This window comes from Phalangium opilio, unplaced genomic scaffold, assembly GCF_054372755.1.
Source record: "Phalangium opilio isolate 3A_F unplaced genomic scaffold, DU_Popi_V2 ptg000078l_1, whole genome shotgun sequence".
Lineage (NCBI taxonomy): Eukaryota > Metazoa > Arthropoda > Arachnida > Opiliones > Phalangiidae > Phalangium > Phalangium opilio.
In genome coordinates this window covers 1,260,843-1,279,630 of record NW_028324186.1, presented here as the reverse complement: position 1 = coordinate 1,279,630, position 18,788 = coordinate 1,260,843, and the positions used below count along the sequence as shown (strand labels likewise).

Genomic DNA, 18,788 nt, shown 5'->3' with positions numbered 1-18,788 from the left:
ACTTGCATTTTTCGAGCTTCAATTTAAGCCCGTGGTCCTTCATGGTTTGTAGGACCGTGTCCAAGACACGGAGGTGCTCTTCTTTCGTCCGGCCGCCTACCAATGTATCATCCTGGAACGGAGTCACCCGGTCGATTCGGCTTAGCACCATCTCCATGACGCGCTGGAATATGGCCGACGCGGATGCAATACCGAAAGGTAGTCGGTTGAAACGGAATTAACCGAGGGTGGTATTTATCACCGTGTATTTCTTGGACGTCTCATCAAGTTCGATTTGATTGTATGCCTCTCTGAGGTCGAGCTTTGTGAAGTACTGACAGCCAGCCATGGTGGCGAAAATATCTTCCGCTTTTGGCAGGGGATACTGGTCGATGTGAAGTTGAGGGTTTATGGTTGACTTGAAATCTGCGCATGTGCGGATACCCCCATTAGGTTTCTGGACTGAAACGATCGGAGAAGCGTACTCAGAATAGGGAACAGGCTCTATAATTCCGTCTTTCTCCATGCGTCGGAGTTCGGACTCAACCGCGTCTTTCCGGGCGTAGGGAATGGATCTCGCCTTGCAGTATCTTGGCGTTGGGTTGTCCTTCATATTGATGTGGGCTTTTACACCCTTTAAATGGCCAAGGCCCGGTGTGAAGAGGGTGGAGTGTTTCTCCATAAGAGCGGCGATATCCTTATCGGTAGCAGAAGTTATGGCAACTTGGTTAGCGTGTTTGGTAAAAGACGGTAAGATGTTCAAGTCGGAATATAGCCACTTACGGCCGCATAGGTTGGGTTTGTTGCCCCGTACAATTATGACCGGCAGCGTAGCGTCTCGGAAACCAAAAGAGACATGGACCATGGTTTGGCCCACCACCTGGATCGGGTTACCGGTGTAGGATTCTAGCGTGCGAGAGAAGGGGAAGATTTCACCGTCTGGACTGATCCGCTGCATGTCCCGTTCCGATATCATTGTGTATCCTGAGCCACTATCAAGTTCGAATCCAACTTGTTCCCCGTTAACTGTGAGCGTGATTCTCTCAGGAGGGGGAGCGTCCTCGTCGGGATCTGGCGAGGGATCCATTGTTTGTTGGTCAACGGACGCGACCATACCTGTGCTTTCAGAGGAAGGAATGTCGATCGTGCTGATGTGATAAACTTCATCCTCATATTCCTCTAGTTCGTCGGTCTCGTGATACTCATTTGAGACGATATTCTTAATATGATTAGACCTCTGTGGATGTCTCCTCTGCTGAGAAGCGTTTGTGAAAGCCGTGGGAGGAGGATGTAGACATGCTCAAGCTAGATGTCCTACTTTACGACATTTTCCGCATGTCGCGGTGATGTAGGGGCATTCCGGACCTTTATGGCCGCTGTTTTTACAGCGGAGACAGCACGTGAAATCAGGTGTTGGCTGAACTTCTTTATCGGTGTTTGTCTTTCGATTATTACCGTTTTGGCCCTGGTTAGAGGAATTTTTCTGGTTGTTGACCTTCTTCTTGCCCTTGCGATGCTTAGAAGTGTGAGGAGGTTGTTCATGTACGTGTGCTACCGTGCCGTTGGCAGCCTCTGCATTTTTCAGTTCGCCGAGACTCCTTTTAGCATTTTCCATTGCGAGAAGCAGGGTGGTGGCCCGTGCCAGCGTGACCTCCTTTTTCTCCTCTTCCTCGGCTATCAGTTTCTGTTGCATGGAATCGTTATTTATTCCAAAGATGATCTTATCGACGATCATCTCATCGCGTTTGTCAAAAGCGCAATGTTCAGAGAGCGATTGGAGCTCAGCGATAAAGGCCTCTACAGATTCGCCTTGTAAACGATTTCGTCGGTGAAAGCGTAAGCGTGCAATACAGCGTAGCGGCGTAGGATTGAAATGTTTATTTAAAACGGCTACTAACTCGGTGTAGGTCTTCTCGCTGACTTTCTCAGGCCTGATTCGGTTACGTAACAGCGTGTATGTATCGGAAGATAAAATAGTCTGCAATACAGCTTTTTTAGTGTCTATATCCACGATTTTATTTGCCTTAAAATAAGCGTCCAAACGTTCCGCGTATTGTTCCCATGTTTCTTCGCGGCTATCGAAAACGTTCAATTTTCCGATAGATCCGTTCGTAGCCATGATGTGACTAGTTATATGTTACGAAAAGCGACTTTCTTTCCGTTGCGTGGACCTGGGTGTTGGCGCGACGATGTTCACGTCTTCCCGGGGATTCTTGTTCGCAGGTGATACCCTGCGGTCTGGAGTGCGATGTGGTATACAAAGATCTTACGTTAAGCCTTGCCCACGAGGGTGAAAATCAAAGGGTCCCGTCCGAAGTCTTCTAAAACAGATTTGTTAGATAAAGTACTTGCGGTGTTGAGAATCCCATCTCCGTCGCCAATTTGTTATGTATGTGAGTAATAACAATTTAGTTTAAAACATAAGATTGAGTTTAATACTGGTTGATTAAAATGAGGTACAAGTTACAAAATGATTGACTGTCTTTAGTGGCTTACGTCCGGAACAAGAATGGCGAAACTCCTCGTGCCCCTTAGCTAAGTCTAAAATCCCTAGAGGTGGTGCCGTGGCGCCACCTTCTGGTTGTGGTCGGAAATACACCTTGTTGTTTTAGGCGGGAAATACGATTTCTTGTAGCGTTATTATTGAGTGCTAACATCGACCAATTTTTTTCTCTCTATCGTAAGCGCGATGGAAGCGGCAAAAAATCCTCAAATTTGTTCACTAGTGCCAGGATCTATTACCAGTGCCAGAGCACTTCACTTCTAGTCCCTTATTTTACTTCTGTTAATACCCAATTCATTTAGTTTCGTTCCTGTTTCATTCAGGTGCTGATTTTATTAGTGTTAATCTTGGTCCTCCTATCAATTTTATTGGTAATTCACTCCATCGTAACCAACAAATACAAATCGGTGCCCACCAAGAAAGTTGTTAGGAAAGTGGCCCATGAAACCCTGGAAAATGTGTGGGAGAACGCGTCACTCTTGTGCGCCTAACGTAAGCAATTAGGCCATCCCTAATATTTATTACTAATTCACCATAGTATAGCAAATACAAACAACCCCCTTAATTACAAAAGATGGGCACTTTATTTAGACCTAAAGCGAATAGGATAATTATGTTTTATAGCCATTCCTACTGTTCTGCCTCACATTACTTGTCGTCTGCTCGCTTCGTCATGGCTTATTTTAGTGACTTTCATTCTGTTCTACTTGGGTTGTTACTTGAGTACGGACTTCTCGACGGAAAGCTACAACTACATCGACACTCTCTCGGACTTGATCAAATCGGGAATTACGCCTACAGTTTTGTTCGAAGACGATTTCAAATACATAAAAGATTGGGTGAATAATCTTCTTCGTGTTAAGTCCTCTATTCTTCTGACGTTATTGGTTTGTATCAGGCGGACACAGACCCAGTTGCTAAGAAATGGCTAAACGCACTCAAAGAGAAGAAACTGCTAAACGCATTCAAAGAGAAGAAAGTGTTCAACTTCTACCGTAATGATGCGTTGATTGATGCGCTCCATGGTATTTTATCGAGGGAAAGAGTTCTGATCATAAACGAAGACTTGATGATTATGATCTTTGGATATTTATTGGAGAATCTCAAGACGGATAAAGAGTTCTTTTTGAAAAAAGGAGGATTTTACTTTTCTCAACATGATCTTATGTTCAACTACAGACACTTCCTTTTCAACACTTCTTGGATAAGAAGCATACCACAATTGAACGCGCAACTGATGTCAGTAACAATTTAATCGCATACACCTATTAAAATTCTTAATTCCGGTTTTATTTCAGGGTAGAGCCGTTGTTCGAAAAGCAAGTTTTAAAGCATCAGGATCTAGCGCCAGAGTACTCTATTGAACAGTTCAAGTGGAAGAAACCGTTGCAAAGCACTGAAGCCTTGGACCTGAGTAGCGTCAGCGTTCCTTTCTGTTTTCTTCTCATGCTGTTGTCAGGAACAGTAGCCGTTGTCTTTACCGAAATATTCTTCAAATAGCTCTCTTAAACGCTGACTAATAACTAGATTGATATTTACGAAATGGATTTAACAGACTTTACACCAATTTATATTTTCTTCGAACTGGGATATACTACCCGAACATGATCACAGCGTGTTACTTCATTTAAAATCCACTCTTTAACATGTATGTACAGGATAATTATACATTTAAGAGATGAATATAATTAACTATCATAAACAGCCTTTTACGTGTTCACTAAATTTATCAAAACACAAATATTCTGGTAGAGCTTTAAATATCTAGCAATTTGCACAGAAAAAGCGGTGGTGATAAATCCTTGTATGCATGAAGAATTTGAAACCGATTCGCTGTAAAAGCTATGCTACAGGTAGAAACAATGAGCTCAATTAAGACCAATAATTTAGTTTGAACTCTTCATTCAGGTTCCATGTTACAATAAATATTTAAATAAATAAATAAATAAATGATAGTGACTATTTACAATGTAATTGATTTTACGGAAAGTGAGAGTGCCAGACTAGGGGTATGCCTTTCGGAGGTAGCTAATATAAGCAACACTTACTAGGGTTGAAGTAGAGCCATTTATGTTCCAAAGTAGGTCTACTGAAGTGATGGCACGAACTGAGAACGTTAACGCGCGGAACCAAGTCATTACCGACTGAATCACTGGATTGCCTCGCATAAGGTCAATCTTTCCAACAACTAAACATATCTTAGCTTAGAATGTGAATACGGCCTACGGGCCTACCGCACTTGCTAACTAACTCTCAGCTAACACCAACAGTTATTCATGATAACTGCCACTTATCAGGATACTGATGACTAAATGAAACAGACTGCAACAAGATGAGACTCTGACTTTAATACACAGCTGACCTGACTTTATATAGCTCTAGGAATAGGCCTGGCTCAATATAGGGGGCGCTCACCAAAGGTGCAATATGAGTTGCCACCTACCCTACTCATGTTCAACTAATATATTATGAGGTTAAAATAGGCTTAAGATAAAAGACTAAAGATTAGAGAGCATCGGGAGCCGGATGTAAGCTTAGCTATGCTTGTTTATGAAGGCTCAGTAGCTTATCCGCTACAAATTCATTCATTAATATATCGTTCACGTGCTAAATTCCGCAATCAAGTTTGACATACACATGTATATGACTGTCTATTGGTTTTACGCACCTCTATAACCATATTACTGCTTGGTGTTTATACCAACTTGCATTGCCTTGCCAGTGGTCGTTTCTACGACAATGTTTTGAGAAATAACTTTTACTAGTCATAAATTTTTTTTTTCACGGAAACACAATTTGTTTGGTCTCTTACTTATTGTTGCTAAATGTAACATAAAATGGATATAATGCTAACATAGACAGTATGCCTTTCTAACAGAATAATTAGTCCAATAAAAGGTCAAGATCTATTTGTTCAATTGAACCCATTTTATTTCACAATTACTTTCATCTTTATGTTTATGTTTTTTGTCTCGCTTAAAATTGAATCATGGATTTGTTACGACTGTACTTTCTACAACATTTTTTCCCCCTCGTGAAATTTGTACTTTGTGACAATTTGATTAAATGTAAAACATGTCGCATAGTGTTATTAAAGACATTGTCTTTCTATTGAACAGAATTGTTTATTGTGTTCTACACGAAAAAATTTAGTATTTTTTTTGTTAAATTTTAGAAAAAATCGAAACAATATTCGATTTTTGGCATTTAAATCGATTAATCGACTCGAAAAACCAGTAAATAATTTTATTTTTTTTAAGGAAGCATCGACGTGGTAAGACTGATTAATACTCTTAATATTAAAAATTTATATTAAATCACAAAGTTAGGCAAATAATAATATAAAACTTAAGTTGAAAGGTTAAATTGTAATGGCTTGAAAGCATTCAATAAATCCTGACCTACATTATTTTGCCTTAATATGATGAAGTAAATCTAATGAAAAAAGCTACCAACCGTTTTGTTTCTTCTTCTTGGTTGAATTGCGTGTTTTGTTTATCCAATCAAACAATGGTTAATATTCCCGCTGGAAACCCCTATCCCCAAAATGAACTTTACTCGTCCAACAATTCTAATCTAGGTTTATTTTATTTTTATTTTAATAATATTTACCCAATTGCCACAAAAAGCAATCATGGAAATCCAATATTTCCTTTTAAGCTCCAAGAGTTCCCGAAGTTACTCAACATTTCGACTCGAACAGTCGAAACAGTTTTAGAGAGCGAGAGTGAACGTGATCACGGGGTTACGCATCATCCAAATTCTACATTCTAAAAACACCTGGTTCGTAAGTTTAAAATACGAGACACATATCTTGAGTGCACTTTAGCGAAAATCCTTGTAACTTTCCGAATATTCGCGTGCAATTATTCGACAATTGTCAAATGAAGAGCGTGGATTGTGCAAAAGAAAAAACTTATGCAATGTAGCTTAAAAAAATGCTTTAAATTAATTCCGCAAGCTAAAAAAAATATAGGTTGAAAAGATCGTACATTTCTAGATTTGTCCATTCTGAACATCTTTAATGAAAATATCCTAGCCTGTTAATGGACATTGACAGTTTATTGGGTAGAACTCGGATAGGAAATTTAAATACGAAATGCTATTTTACACTTGAAACACACGGAAATTTTGCTTTCTGATATCGAATTTTCTTCACAAAGTTTCGTAAGAAAGGCTTTTTAAATATAAGCATCTCTAGTTTTTTGCTAAAAAAATATACTAAGGGAAACATTACCTTAAGCAAGAGCAGATAAGTTAAAGTAATTTTTAATGAAAAACTGACGTAATGGTAACTGACTATTGTGTAATAAGAGGTAAACTATAGTAGAATTCAATCTTAGAAAGGTAAACATTCTTATAAAAATCAGATTTTTCCCGTTTTAAACTGACACGTCTCCGACTGTTCTTATATTCGGTTGCAAAGAAATTGAACCACTTTTAGGGTTTAGTTCATATGGAAACCTATTTAACTTCAATAATTTTGCCAAACCTCACGATTTCTTTTATTTAGCCCAATTTACTTTTAAATCCAGAGTGGTTGACAGAAGCGTAGTTAACGAGGTCGCCGTGCGTATGGAAGGGTTATACAATGTATGTATGGGGTAATTCAGCTTAACAACTCATGAAATACACGATTACAAAAATTAAATGAAAGTCCAGTTCAAATTATTTTATCATTGTCATAGATTATAGATTTGAGAATCTCCCAAGTAAGAGGCTGTTTCTTAATTAACCTTAACAAATGAACTCTGAAATTTTCAAATATTCATGCGCAATCTTTCAAATCGAACACTTTGATTGAGGCCAATTATAGTGAACTAGCTTAAACCCATGTTTTTAAATTTCTGACAGCTTACCAGGAAATAAAAGGCATGCAAAATAATTACACTTGTGCTTTAATTATGTTACAGTTTTGAAAATCTTGTTTTGCTTCAGAGATTTGTTCTTGCTTCAAACCTTACACTATTAAGAACCATAAAATAACTCTCAGCAACACTCTGCAGTCTGCAGCCTTTGAAGTTTTCGGATTGTCCCTGCTAGGATTTAATTGAACCCCAAAATGGCATCGAACGAAATTGAATTTGTCGGAAATGATCGATATTTCAAATACAGGTAGAACTTGAATTTTCAAATTCTAAATTTACCGTTGATTTGAAAAATAATTTATTATTAAAGGTACGCCCAAGAGACAACAATTAATTGTTCCGTATCTGACGTTCATCAGGTGAGTTTATTAAAATTCGGTGGCGTTGTTGAAGCGAGTCTTCAACCTCTATTAATTAAAGTGTTAGCGACATAATTTTCGTCATCAAACTTAAAATGCGAAAAAAATCCTTGAAAAATCTAGTTTATTATGATATATTTGCTTTTTTATTTGGTTTCGTAGCAATTTATAAAATTGCAATCAAAGTATTGTGTTTGGAAAAGGCCTAGTTAAAATATTGTTTTCGTTTGATGACGTAGTAAGGAGAAATTTTCTTAGTAGATGTCGCTCACGTGACGAGTGTTAGTGTCTCCGAGCCGCTTTAAGCCTATTTTATTCAGATTCGCGCGGAATAAGTAGAAGTCTTGGGTGCTCGCGCTTGGTTTTTCCGCGAGATGTCGTGAGTGACGTATCAAGGAGAAAAACCCGCCAAAAATCTTCTCCGCAAATCTGCTTTTGCCCCAAAAATTTCAAGTTTTCGAGGTGTTTTTTCTGTGTTTTCCCTCATATTTAAATATTTATCAAGCATATTTTTGGGATCAGAAGAGTTTAAACTCTCAAAAAAGTAAGGTTAATTTTCTTTAGCTTTGAAATAATTTTAAACCACGTCGCTATTCATTTAAGGTTATTTTCTTGATGACAATTTTACTTTCATTTGTTATCAGAACTGGGATTTTCATGAATATATGAAGCTCATTGCAGAATATATGAAACGATTCCTCAACATCAAGTAAATTTAATACTTCATTCATTCGATTTAATTATTAATTTAATCGAACGAGACAGAATTCACTTATCGATCTAATCCTCGCTGTCTCCTTCGAGCAAATGGGTCTGTGAAATTAGAAAAACTCCAAATATTAGTCGATTACAATCGTATTGACGATTATTAGAGATTTTTAAACGATTAATTACATTGAATGCCATTATTAATTTTAGAAATAAAATACGGATCTTATAAAATATTCTAGAACAAAAAATAAACTAGGGTAGTTTGAAAAAAAAAACAGTGCCAAGCTCATTTTTCCGCAGTCGATTTCACCGTTTCAGTCCGTCTCTGCCCGTTGGAGTAAACAAGCTGATTATCGTGTCCAGCTGCCAGCCCCCGAGTGACCGTCACGTCCAATTCTTGGTCCTTAAATATGGAAAACGAAGTAAATTTTGCTTAATAACAATATTCTTAAAAACCATAAGTTTATAATATAAATTCCATGAGCATGACACTTTTTAAACTTCGAAATACTTGAGACTTACTGAGGGGTAGTTCGAGAACTAACGACAAGCGAGAATTGCCTACACTCGGTTTTGGCAGTCCATCTTCCTATTTAGTCTGTACTAAGCCTTCAACAGTGCCTCACCAGGCGGCGATTTGCAGAACCTATGACGTTTCACCTACGTCACTTCATGACAAGCTCTTAATAACAAGTGACAATCATATGGAACATATTTTATGAACTAATGTTGCTACCCACACACAAAAAAAATTGAGTGTTTCTTTGGAGTGAAAATGTTGTACTTTTCAAATACACCTATATAACACCTAACATTTTCACATGAATAACAAAAACGGTGTTATATTGGTATTTTAAAGGTGACCATTGTTAATAAAGGTGTAAAATCTATCTGGAAGTACTCCTTCTTTTCGGAAAGGGTGGTATAAGGGTAGATCTCAGACTTTAAATAAAATAATATAAATAAACTGGTATTTTTTAGCACAATTCTGTAAATTTTTAATTGCTATATATAGTTTAACTGTCTCATACAGTACCATACAATAACGCGAGAGCGGCGAGAGAACAATTTCGCATTTTTTTTCATTGTTTTAGGATTATTATTAATATTAATATGAAATAGTTTTGTGGATAATTAATATTTAGAGAAATGGAAGTTTCAAAAGAGTGTAATTTAAGAAAACATTTTTTTTACAAATTAAAAACACCCAAAATAGAGTTTCGTCACCTTGAATTTTTCCGGACAATTTAAGGTGTAAATTCGGTAATAAAAACCTTTAAAACACCGTTTGAAATTAAACATGGAAATTAAATTATAATACTGCGGGATAGAAAATCAATAATTTGTTTCTTAAATGAGGTCTTCCGTATATGTTTTAATTTTGAAGTAAATCCAAAGATTATAAAGCCAAGGAAAAAGACTTAGTTGTTCGTATTAAATTAAATATAACAGCATTTTTTAAAGATGATATTTTTATCCCCGAGTAAAACATAGCTAAGGTATTGGTGATCAGGTGGCATGGTAGCTTTATAAAACCTGCTAAATGTGTTATGTGAGTAATGTGACACTTTTAAAGGCGTTACGTGACGCTCTTAAAAGCGTTACGCGACACTCTTGAAAGTGTTTCGCGACACTCTTGAAAGTGTTTCGCGACACTCTTAAGTTGTTATGCGACACGCTTAAAAGTGTTATTTTAAGCTCGCAAAGGTGCTGAGACGCATCCTGTAAGGAATTGCACAACACACATAAAAGAGTGGCAATTATCTTTTAGTACGAAAGACGAGTTGAAAAGGTGTTAAACTGCACCTCTGTTGAACAATTTCCATTCTTTTTTTCGACACCCATTGTTCAAATAAGTGTGTTTAAATCCTTTCAGCTAAAAAACTAATGAACAGTTTCGAAGTCCACCTCATTTGACATTACCCATAAAGTTCTATAATCATTAATTGTTTTGACGCATTGCGTCCCGGCTTTAACATTTTTAATCCAATCAAACAAGGTTAATTTATCTTTAAGTACTCACGACGCCCACACTCTGCGTATACGGTCCAAAGTATTGGTTATCGGTTGAATTAATAGTTTAGACAAGTTGGGAAAACCAAAATATTACCTCTCCGTGTCAAGAGGTCTACTACTACAAACGTATTTACCTAGATATGGAATTATTTCACTTTTTTGAAGTAAAAATTTACGAAATATTGAAGCAGTATTCCAAACATAGCGAATGTACAGTAAAGCAGACGACATTTTACTTCCAATAAGGATAAATCTTGGACACATGGAAATCAGTCAATGGGGAAAAGAACAGGAAATGACGTCTACGCTTCAGCTGTTTACCCTATATTCTGAAAGCTACATTCACAACTGGTTTGCAGTGTAAACACTATCGTCTCGTCTCACCTCAACAATATTCTTAGTTTGCCAACATGAATGTTAACGTTAAATAACACCAAAGCTAAATTGTAGCTAGACGCACTAATAGTCAATGCGCACCATAAAGAGAATAATAAGTCTGTAGTTACTAGCCGTTTACCATTAGCCCTTTTACTAACCTTATTATTATTATTTAAGAGTGTATTTAACTTTCGGCTCACTCTGAACCGTTGATGTCTGTTCATTTCAAACACGAAAATCAAAGCCAAAAGTTTACTTCACCTCAGGCCTCAATTATTTACTCTTTGTTTCATTAAGCCTATTGCGAATAATACTTGTTATACGCGCCTGAGTCTAGGTCTTAGTTTTCTTCATGAAATTACTAAACCAAGGATTATTCTATATACAGATGTAGTATAGCTTACGCAATATATAAACAGCCATTTCAAATAACAATATTAAAATAAATCTTTGGAATATCAAAATGAAACAGAGCTTTAAAGCTACAAAAGTACTAAATGCATCATAATTACGAAAAATACTTCCACATATTCACTTTATATTATGGAAAAAGGGAATATTAAGGTTCTGTATGATTTCTTAACACATCAACACAAGGCTAACTGCTAACGCGACGCACTAGTGTAACAATGGACGGACACACACAGACAAAAACATAGACTGCTTTTTAAATCTTTCCGTATTAATTTTGAGTTGAGAAACAAGATTATCTTTAATATTTAAATAAATATAATTATTTTTAATTATTTTAATCTTCAATTATTAACATTAATAATAGTTAAATCGTTTAAAATAAAGTTATACCTATTATCTTCTCAAACTTTTCTAATATTGACGTTTAAAGTGAAGGGTACCCCTCTTGCCCGCTTTCTTCAAATTTTGGGGTATATATACGATTCGTTTCCATTATAATAGTAAGGAAAAAGCGCAATTGCTAAAACCTTTGGTGGCCGATCCCACCTTAGGGAGGCTAGACGTTTCTCGTAACCCTAGCTGATCGCCGCGTATATCCTAAAACCAAACGATGATAATGGAGTAGAAGCCAATGATACAGATTGGTGTCTATGTGGAATAGACGGAAGACCAGTGGATGGTGGTGTAGAAGCCGATGATGCAGATTGGTGTCTATGTGGAATAGACGGAAGACCAGTGGATGGTGGTGTTAGAAGCCAATGATACAGATTGGTGTCTATATGGAATAGACGGAAGACCAGTGGATGGTGGTGTTAGAAGCCAGTGTAAGTGCGGACTGGTGTCAATGTGGGATTGACAAAGAATAGAAGAAGGTGGTGGTGGAAGCCAGAAAAGTACCAGACTGGTGTTCATATGGGATGGACGAAGACCAAACATGGTGGTGTGAGAACTCAAGTATAGAGTAGCCAACGGAGAGAAATACAATTTTCCAAATTTCTGTGAACTGTCAATGCGGTCCGGAAATTGGGAACACGTTTGCTCCGATACGCAAACTGCGAACGCGGTCACGTGGGTGTAACAACGGACAGACAGACAGACAGACAGACACACAGACAGACAGACAGACAGACAGACAGACACGGCCGTTTCAGAACCTCTCCTGGACTACGTCACACGGAGAGGTAAAAACCCATATAATAAAAAATTTCTTCTGCACTAAAATTTCGTGATTCTGCGGGTGTAAATTTGAACTACAGACAAACCTTTCATCAAAAATCCATAAATATCTCAACAATATACTGGAACATGTTTATTTACCATAATTTAAATATAAATTTATCTTTTTAAGCATCATGTTACAATAATAACAAAGGATATGTTATGGAGTATGGCTCTTTTCACCTTTCCCTTATATTTAGATAAGCCTTCAAATCGTTAGGTAATGTATCACCTTGCAACTCTGTTGTTATCAGAGAAATTTTAGCAATGAAAACTGTCGTTAAAGGGAGGGTGAAGAGGAAAATCAAGTGATTTTTATCGATTCTTTAAATAAAAATAATATTTGTTTGCGTAGTAAAAAAATTAGGAAATAGCTGTGAAACTTTTAAAAAATAAAAAAAGACGCCGAATTTGGTCGATTTTCAAAAATTGTAAACAAGGACTGCCGACCAATCAGAGAGCGCCCTCTTTCGAACCGACTGAAAGGGCAAAATCGCGCGCTTTCGCGGCGCGCTTACCCATTCTTTTCCGAGGCGTAATTTGTGGAACGGAGGCGCTTTAGACACCCAATTTTCTTTCTTATATCAGATAAAAACTCTAAATACATCGGAATAGTACTTCTTTTTAAGGTTTTACGCCATATTTATTAAAAATTTCTGTTCAGTTTTATAAGTGAGCGGAGAGAACTACTAGAAACATCTGCTAAACGCCAAGGCTTAGTGGTGAGTGACAATTTCCTTTATAATGCAAAATTGCAAATGTACCAAATAATATATTATGCACATAAAAATGTTAATCTAACGAATGTGTTCGCAGTTGAAGTGATAAACAAAAGTCAGTGAGAAATATCATCATGACAAGCGCAATTTGCGCAGTACGAGGTTGCCCTATTACCGCGGAAAACGCCAAAGCGGAAGACATCCAATTACATCATTTTCCAAAAAATCCTGAGAATAGAAAATTATGGTGCATGGCATTGGATAAACCTGAAGACTGGGTTCCCCGAGAAAAGTTGAGAGTGTGCTCAAGGCATTCCACACCAAGTTCATATGGTTCCAGTGAAATTCGGAAATATTTAAAAAGAACGGCGGTACCAAGTGTTTGGGGACCCATTTCATCTCTCAAAGTTCAAAAATGCACCAAGATGCATAGCAAAGAAACTTATGGAAATGTTGGAACATCTGCTGGCTCTGAATCGAGAATGGATTCAACCAAAAATTTCCAAGTAATAAAGAAATGGTTTTCTTCAGGTATTGTTCTAACCTCTGCAATATTCTATGACTTATTAGATGAAAAACAAAGCGAAATGCCAGATGAAGAAAAGAACAAAATGCCAGAAGAGTTCTATTGAAGATTGCTTTGAGGACCCTGCTTTTTCTGATGATGAGGATATTTTCCATGAGGAACCTGTGCCGGAACCCATTGGTTCTTCGGGATCTACTCTTGCATTGGGTATTGATTCAAGTTCGTCATACGAGCCTAGTCCTTCTGGTACTCAAGAAAGTGAAGAAATAGAGTCAGAAGACGAGTTAGTATACAACGTTTTACACTTATGTTCAGGTTTTCTAATTTTACAAATATGTTGGGCTAGATGTTCAGAGGGGTTTGTTCCTGAAACCAAACCACACCTAGAGGATAAATACTTGGTTTTTCTCTCCCAATTGCTCCTCCTATTCCAATTTTGCCGAAAACCAGACTGCCAAAACCCAATCATCCATTTGAGTAGAAAGGTTTCAGGAACATGTTTGACAGTGAAGACTGAATGTTTAGCGGGTCACGAGGACATTTGGGAAAGCCAACCTAGATTTGGACTAACTACGTGGGGGAATTACCTACTGGCAGCATCAATGTTTTTCTCTGGAGAAATACCTGCGAAGTTTTTGCGTCGCTCGCGTGTAATAAGAACTTCCATCAAATAAAGAAGGGTTTAAGTTTTTGGACGCCATTTATAAAGATGGCAACAAATAGAACCCAAAAGACCTTTCACCCCGTCTATAAGTGTAATAAATATTTGTGGAATCGGTTGAAACGCGCGGACTTAGAGAAGATTTTTTACATTTCTGAGCGCCATTTATGAAGATGGCGGCGGATTGGAAAAATCTATCTCAGCACGCTCCTACTACTCATGAGTAATGTTCCTGCAAATTTTCAGCCTTCTAGGGCAAGCGGTTTGGGCTGGGCGTTGATTATCAGTCAGTCTGTTAGTCAGGTAGTCAAGACTTTGATTTGATATATAAGAAGATAATATGTAGGAATAGTGTTTGGGAAAATTTTTCTTACTAATTCACTTAGAAATAGCCCTCCCAAAAACCAAGAGTAATAAATGAGTCATGTCTCGAGATGCATTTTCTTTTTAAAATGTTATTGTTATCTTTACATTCAAAAATTAATTGAATCTTGATCTAAATTTTGAAATTAATTCACTTTTACTAACATCCTTTGAATACAAAGATGATAGTGTGGCTGCTTTTGATGGTGAAGTGACTAAATCCGTAGCCACGGGGTGCAGAACAGCTTGTTCATAAGCCAGTTCCATTAGTTTTTCAACATATTCTGCAAGATAATTAGAAAGGAGATAATTATTTTAGGAAACTGTTGCCCGTTACCTCTATCTAAACACGCATTGAGATAACATGTATCAGTTCAAATATGCTGATAATTTGAGGCATATGAAATTTAATTTACCATATGTGCTTTCTTCTAACACTTTCTTTACTGTAGCAATGCCACCTTTAGCTTTGGGGTAATTTATGTAATATTGTTCTACTCCTTCAGCTGTTACAGCTTGTTTTTTTTTTACTATTTTCATTATAGTGAAGGGCAGCAAGGCATACCCTACGTTTCAAATTTACATTTGTGATTATCACACTTAGCAACTAAGAAACAACCTATTATTTTTGAATCCAACAAACCTCGAGTACATGGAGTCTTTAGTGAAATGATACATTTTTGGACAAAATGAATTGAGAACGGAGTGAAACACTTCCATCGAGTAGGTTTGATATTTGGTTGAAAGCTGGCTAATAGCCGCAAGCGTATATGGGTTATTTATGACTTTGCTAACTTCCTCAAATAGTTTAGTTCCTAACAAAGGTAAAGAAACTTATGTTGGACAATAGGGTGCTACCAAAAGAATTATTTACCTCTTTGAAGCCATACTCTCTCATCTTTCTTTTCAATTGGCCCATGCATACATCTTGGAAATTCCTTGGAATGTCCTTCGTGAACGTCAGTAATGTGATTTAGTAGTGAGACCCACTTAGCTATTCTTTCATCTTTGGTTGACGATGATGCCGCAATCCAGTATATGTGATTAGTAATCCCGGGTATCCACCAATTTACGGCATTGTTCTTTTTAATTTTACCAATTGCAACTAATTTAGTCTTTATGTCTAAACATAAAACAGAATTAATTGGGTGCGTAAAATAGTCTATAGTTGTCAAACAACTCAAATCATATCCGACTCTTACTTTTGGCAACGTGCCATATATCAAACTCGTGAGCAATATCAGCGTGTTTGTCCCACAGATAAGCTATCACTCCTTGATTACGATCTGTGACAATTTTCCTAATGACAATCATCATGTTTGAGAAAAATTTCAATCCTCTTTTCAAACCTTCTAGTTCCATTTGGTTAGAGGAAGTTACTTCAGTTGACTAAAATTAGGGGTAATTTTATTTTAAATATTCAATAAAAGTTGGCAAGTATTTTAGTACTTGACCAATTTCAATATGAACAATTTTGTTAGTTTCCGCATCCACAAAAGTATATGTTCCATACTTTGCCGAAAAACCAGGGCTATCAGCTCGGCCATCACCACAAAGGGTGTATTTCTTCAAGGGATCTGAGAGTAGTAGTTTTTCTTGTTCGGTGACCCAGAACTACATGGTTTTTATTAGAAAAGAGCGAAAACCTCCAACATCTATTCAAGAGCATACCTTTTCTATTAGGGGATGAAACATCCTTTGATAAATGAAATACATTCTTGTTGAAAAAACTTTAATATTCAAGTTTTTAAAAACTCTCAAAAACTTCGCAGGTATTTCTCCAGAGAAAAACATTGATGCTGCCAGTAGGTAATTCCCCCACGTAGTTAGTCCAAATCTAGGTTTGCTTTCCCAAATGTCCTCGTGACCCGCTAAACATTCAGTCTTCACTGTCAAACATGTTCCTGAAACCTTTCTACTCAAATGGATGATTGGGTTTTGGCAGTCTGGTTTTCGGCAAAATTTGAATAGGAGGAGCAATTGGGAGAGAAAAACCAAGTATTTATCCTCTAGGTGTGGTTTGGTTTCAGGAACAAACCCCTCTGAACATCTAGCCCAACATATTTGTAAAATTAGAAAACCTGAACATAAGTGTAAAACGTTGTATACTAACTCGTCTTCTGACTCTATTTCTTCACTTTCTTGAGTACCAGAAGGACTAGGCTCGTATGACGAACTTGAATCAATACCCAATGCAAGAGTAGATCCCGAAGAACCAATGGGTTCCGGCACAGGTTCCTCATGGAAAATATCCTCATCATCAGAAAAAGCAGGGTCCTCAAAGCAATCTTCAATAGAACTCTTCTGGCATTTTGTTCTTTTCTTCATCTGGCATTTCGCTTTGTTTTTCATCTAATAAGTCATAGAATATTGCAGAGGTTAGAACAATACCTGAAGAAAACCATTTATTTATTACTTGGAAATTTTTGGTTGAATCCATTCTCGATTCAGAGCCAGCAGATGTTCCAACATTTCCATAAGTTTCTTTGCTATGCATCTTGGTGCATTTTTGAACTTTGAGAGATGAAATGGGTCCCCAAACACTTGGTACCGCCGTTCTTTTTAAATATTTCCGAATTTCACTGGAACCATATGAACTTGGTGTGGAATGCCTTGAGCACACTCTCAACTTTTCTCGGGGAACCCAGTCTTCAGGTTTATCCAATGCCATGCACCATAATTTTCTATTCTCAGGATTTTTTGGAAAATGATGTAATTGGATGTCTTCCGCTTTGGCGTTTTCCGCGGTAATAGGGCAACCTCGTACTGCGCAAATTGCGCTTGTCATGATGATATTTCTCACTGACTTTTGTTTATCACTTCAACTGCGAACACATTCGTTAGATTAACATTTTTATGTGCATAATATATTATTTGGTACATTTGCAATTTTGCATTATAAAGGAAATTGTCACTCACCACTAAGCCTTGGCGTTTAGCAGATGTTTCTAGTAGTTCTCTCCGCTCACTTATAAAACTGAACAGAAATTTTTAATAAATATGGCGTAAAACCTTAAAAAGAAGTACTATTCCGATGTATTTAGAGTTTTTATCTGATATAAGAAAGAAAATTGGGTGTCTAAAGCGCCTCCGTTCCACAAATTACGCCTCGGAAAAGAATGGGTAAGCGCGCCGCGAAAGCGCGCGATTTTGCCCTTTCAGTCGGTTCGAAAGAGGGCGCTCTCTGATTGGTCGGCAGTCCTTGTTTACAATTTTTGAAAATCGACCAAATTCGGCGTCTTTTTTTATTTTTTAAAAGTTTCACAGCTATTTCCTAATTTTTTTACTACGCAAACAAATATTATTTTTAGTTAAAGAATCGATAAAAAATCACTAGATTTTCCTCTTCACCCTCCCTTTAAGTGTAGGCTTTTGAGGCTATTTTCCACTTTTCGAAAACCGCCTAAATTGCGGGAGTTTGGTCGAATGGGACCTCCTAAGTATGGTTTCGGTCTGTGTGAAATGTGTACCCATAAAAACTACTTTTAAAGGTGTTAAAAAACACTAAATTTTTGTGTGTGTACTGTGAAAACTATAGCACCTTTAATGAGAGTAGCACGATGTGGTATAAGGTGTCAAACTGTATTAAAATCACGCTGTGTAATACAGCCTTCCAACAATATTTCACTCCTTTTCTGCACTATTTCACACTTCAGTAGTTCAAATTCGCGCCATTTGAAGAATATTGGAAGAACATACTTTTAAAACGTGTAAGAAATAGCTCTATGAGGTGTAATAAATGTGTCAGTGGGAAATATTTTTAAGATGCAGTGTTAAAAATGGTCCATTTAACACTTTCAGAGGTGTTGTTTAACAACTTTAAATTAAGACGAAAGGTGCTAAATCACACCTTTTCTGCACTATTTCACACTTCAAGCCAAAATTGACGCCTATTGAAGAATATTAGAAGACCATACAGACAATTTAAGAACACATTTTAAAAATATGGTTCTTAAATGGTGTAAGATAAAGATTTATAAGGTGTAATAAATGTGTCGGGGGAAATATTTTTAAGACGCAAAGTGTTGAAAATGGGTCATTTAAAGCTTTCAGAGGCGTTATTTAACCACATT

General features: G+C 37.1%; 4 protein-coding genes across 4 annotated transcripts; 1 reads left to right on the top strand and 3 right to left on the bottom strand.

Annotated features, from left to right (window-relative positions):
• Nucleotides 1-217: 217 nt before the first annotated feature.
• LOC149654978 (uncharacterized) lies at nt 218-2,098 on the bottom strand. Its single transcript, XM_089844980.1, has 2 exons — nt 1,298-2,098; nt 218-1,231 (listed from the first exon to the last, which is right to left on the bottom strand). Exons 1-2 carry the CDS (start codon nt 2,096-2,098, stop codon nt 218-220), a joined length of 1,815 nt encoding a protein of 604 aa, XP_089701106.1.
• Nucleotides 2,099-12,786: 10,688 nt separating this feature from the next.
• LOC149654977 (uncharacterized) lies at nt 12,787-14,365 on the top strand. Its single transcript, XM_089844979.1, has 4 exons — nt 12,787-13,168; nt 13,263-13,671; nt 13,736-13,974; nt 14,038-14,365. The coding sequence occupies exons 2-4, from the start codon at nt 13,300-13,302 to the stop codon at nt 14,363-14,365; spliced, it is 939 nt and encodes a 312-aa protein (XP_089701105.1). The 5' UTR covers nt 12,787-13,168; nt 13,263-13,299.
• A 424-nt stretch (nt 14,366-14,789) lies between these two features.
• Nucleotides 14,790-16,077, bottom strand: LOC149654976 (uncharacterized). The gene is made up of 5 exons (XM_089845005.1): nt 15,918-16,077; nt 15,590-15,838; nt 15,359-15,530; nt 15,132-15,281; nt 14,790-14,999 (listed from the first exon to the last, which is right to left on the bottom strand). The coding sequence occupies exons 1-4, from the start codon at nt 16,075-16,077 to the stop codon at nt 15,218-15,220; spliced, it is 645 nt and encodes a 214-aa protein (XP_089701131.1). The 3' UTR covers nt 14,790-14,999; nt 15,132-15,217.
• A 45-nt stretch (nt 16,078-16,122) lies between these two features.
• LOC149654975 (uncharacterized) lies at nt 16,123-18,072 on the bottom strand. Its single transcript, XM_089845004.1, has 5 exons — nt 17,635-18,072; nt 17,132-17,540; nt 16,829-17,067; nt 16,387-16,765; nt 16,123-16,329 (listed from the first exon to the last, which is right to left on the bottom strand). Exons 2-5 carry the CDS (start codon nt 17,501-17,503, stop codon nt 16,123-16,125), a joined length of 1,197 nt encoding a protein of 398 aa, XP_089701130.1. The 5' UTR covers nt 17,504-17,540; nt 17,635-18,072.
• Nucleotides 18,073-18,788: the final 716 nt, after the last annotated feature.

Coding starts and splice junctions, on each gene's coding strand:
- LOC149654978 (XM_089844980.1), bottom strand. CDS start 2,098: ATGGCTACGAACGGATCTATCGGAAAATTGAACGTTTTCGATAGCCGC. Junction 1,232..1,297: donor CATGCGGAAAATGTCGTAAA/GTAGGACATCTA, acceptor GCTTCTCAGCAG/AGGAGACATCCACAGAGGTC.
- LOC149654977 (XM_089844979.1), top strand. CDS start 13,300: ATGACAAGCGCAATTTGCGCAGTACGAGGTTGCCCTATTACCGCGGAA. Junction 13,672..13,735: donor ATTCAACCAAAAATTTCCAA/GTAATAAAGAAA, acceptor ATGACTTATTAG/ATGAAAAACAAAGCGAAATG. Junction 13,975..14,037: donor GAAATAGAGTCAGAAGACGA/GTTAGTATACAA, acceptor ATGTTGGGCTAG/ATGTTCAGAGGGGTTTGTTC.
- LOC149654976 (XM_089845005.1), bottom strand. CDS start 16,077: ATGGAACTAGAAGGTTTGAAAAGAGGATTGAAATTTTTCTCAAACATG. Junction 15,839..15,917: donor TATATGGCACGTTGCCAAAA/GTAAGAGTCGGA, acceptor TTTTATGTTTAG/ACATAAAGACTAAATTAGTT. Junction 15,282..15,358: donor AAAGACTCCATGTACTCGAG/GTTTGTTGGATT, acceptor TTTGAAACGTAG/GGTATGCCTTGCTGCCCTTC.
- LOC149654975 (XM_089845004.1), bottom strand. CDS start 17,503: ATGACAAGCGCAATTTGCGCAGTACGAGGTTGCCCTATTACCGCGGAA. Junction 16,766..16,828: donor GAAATAGAGTCAGAAGACGA/GTTAGTATACAA, acceptor ATGTTGGGCTAG/ATGTTCAGAGGGGTTTGTTC. Junction 16,330..16,386: donor TTCATCCCCTAATAGAAAAG/GTATGCTCTTGA, acceptor AAAACCATGTAG/TTCTGGGTCACCGAACAAGA.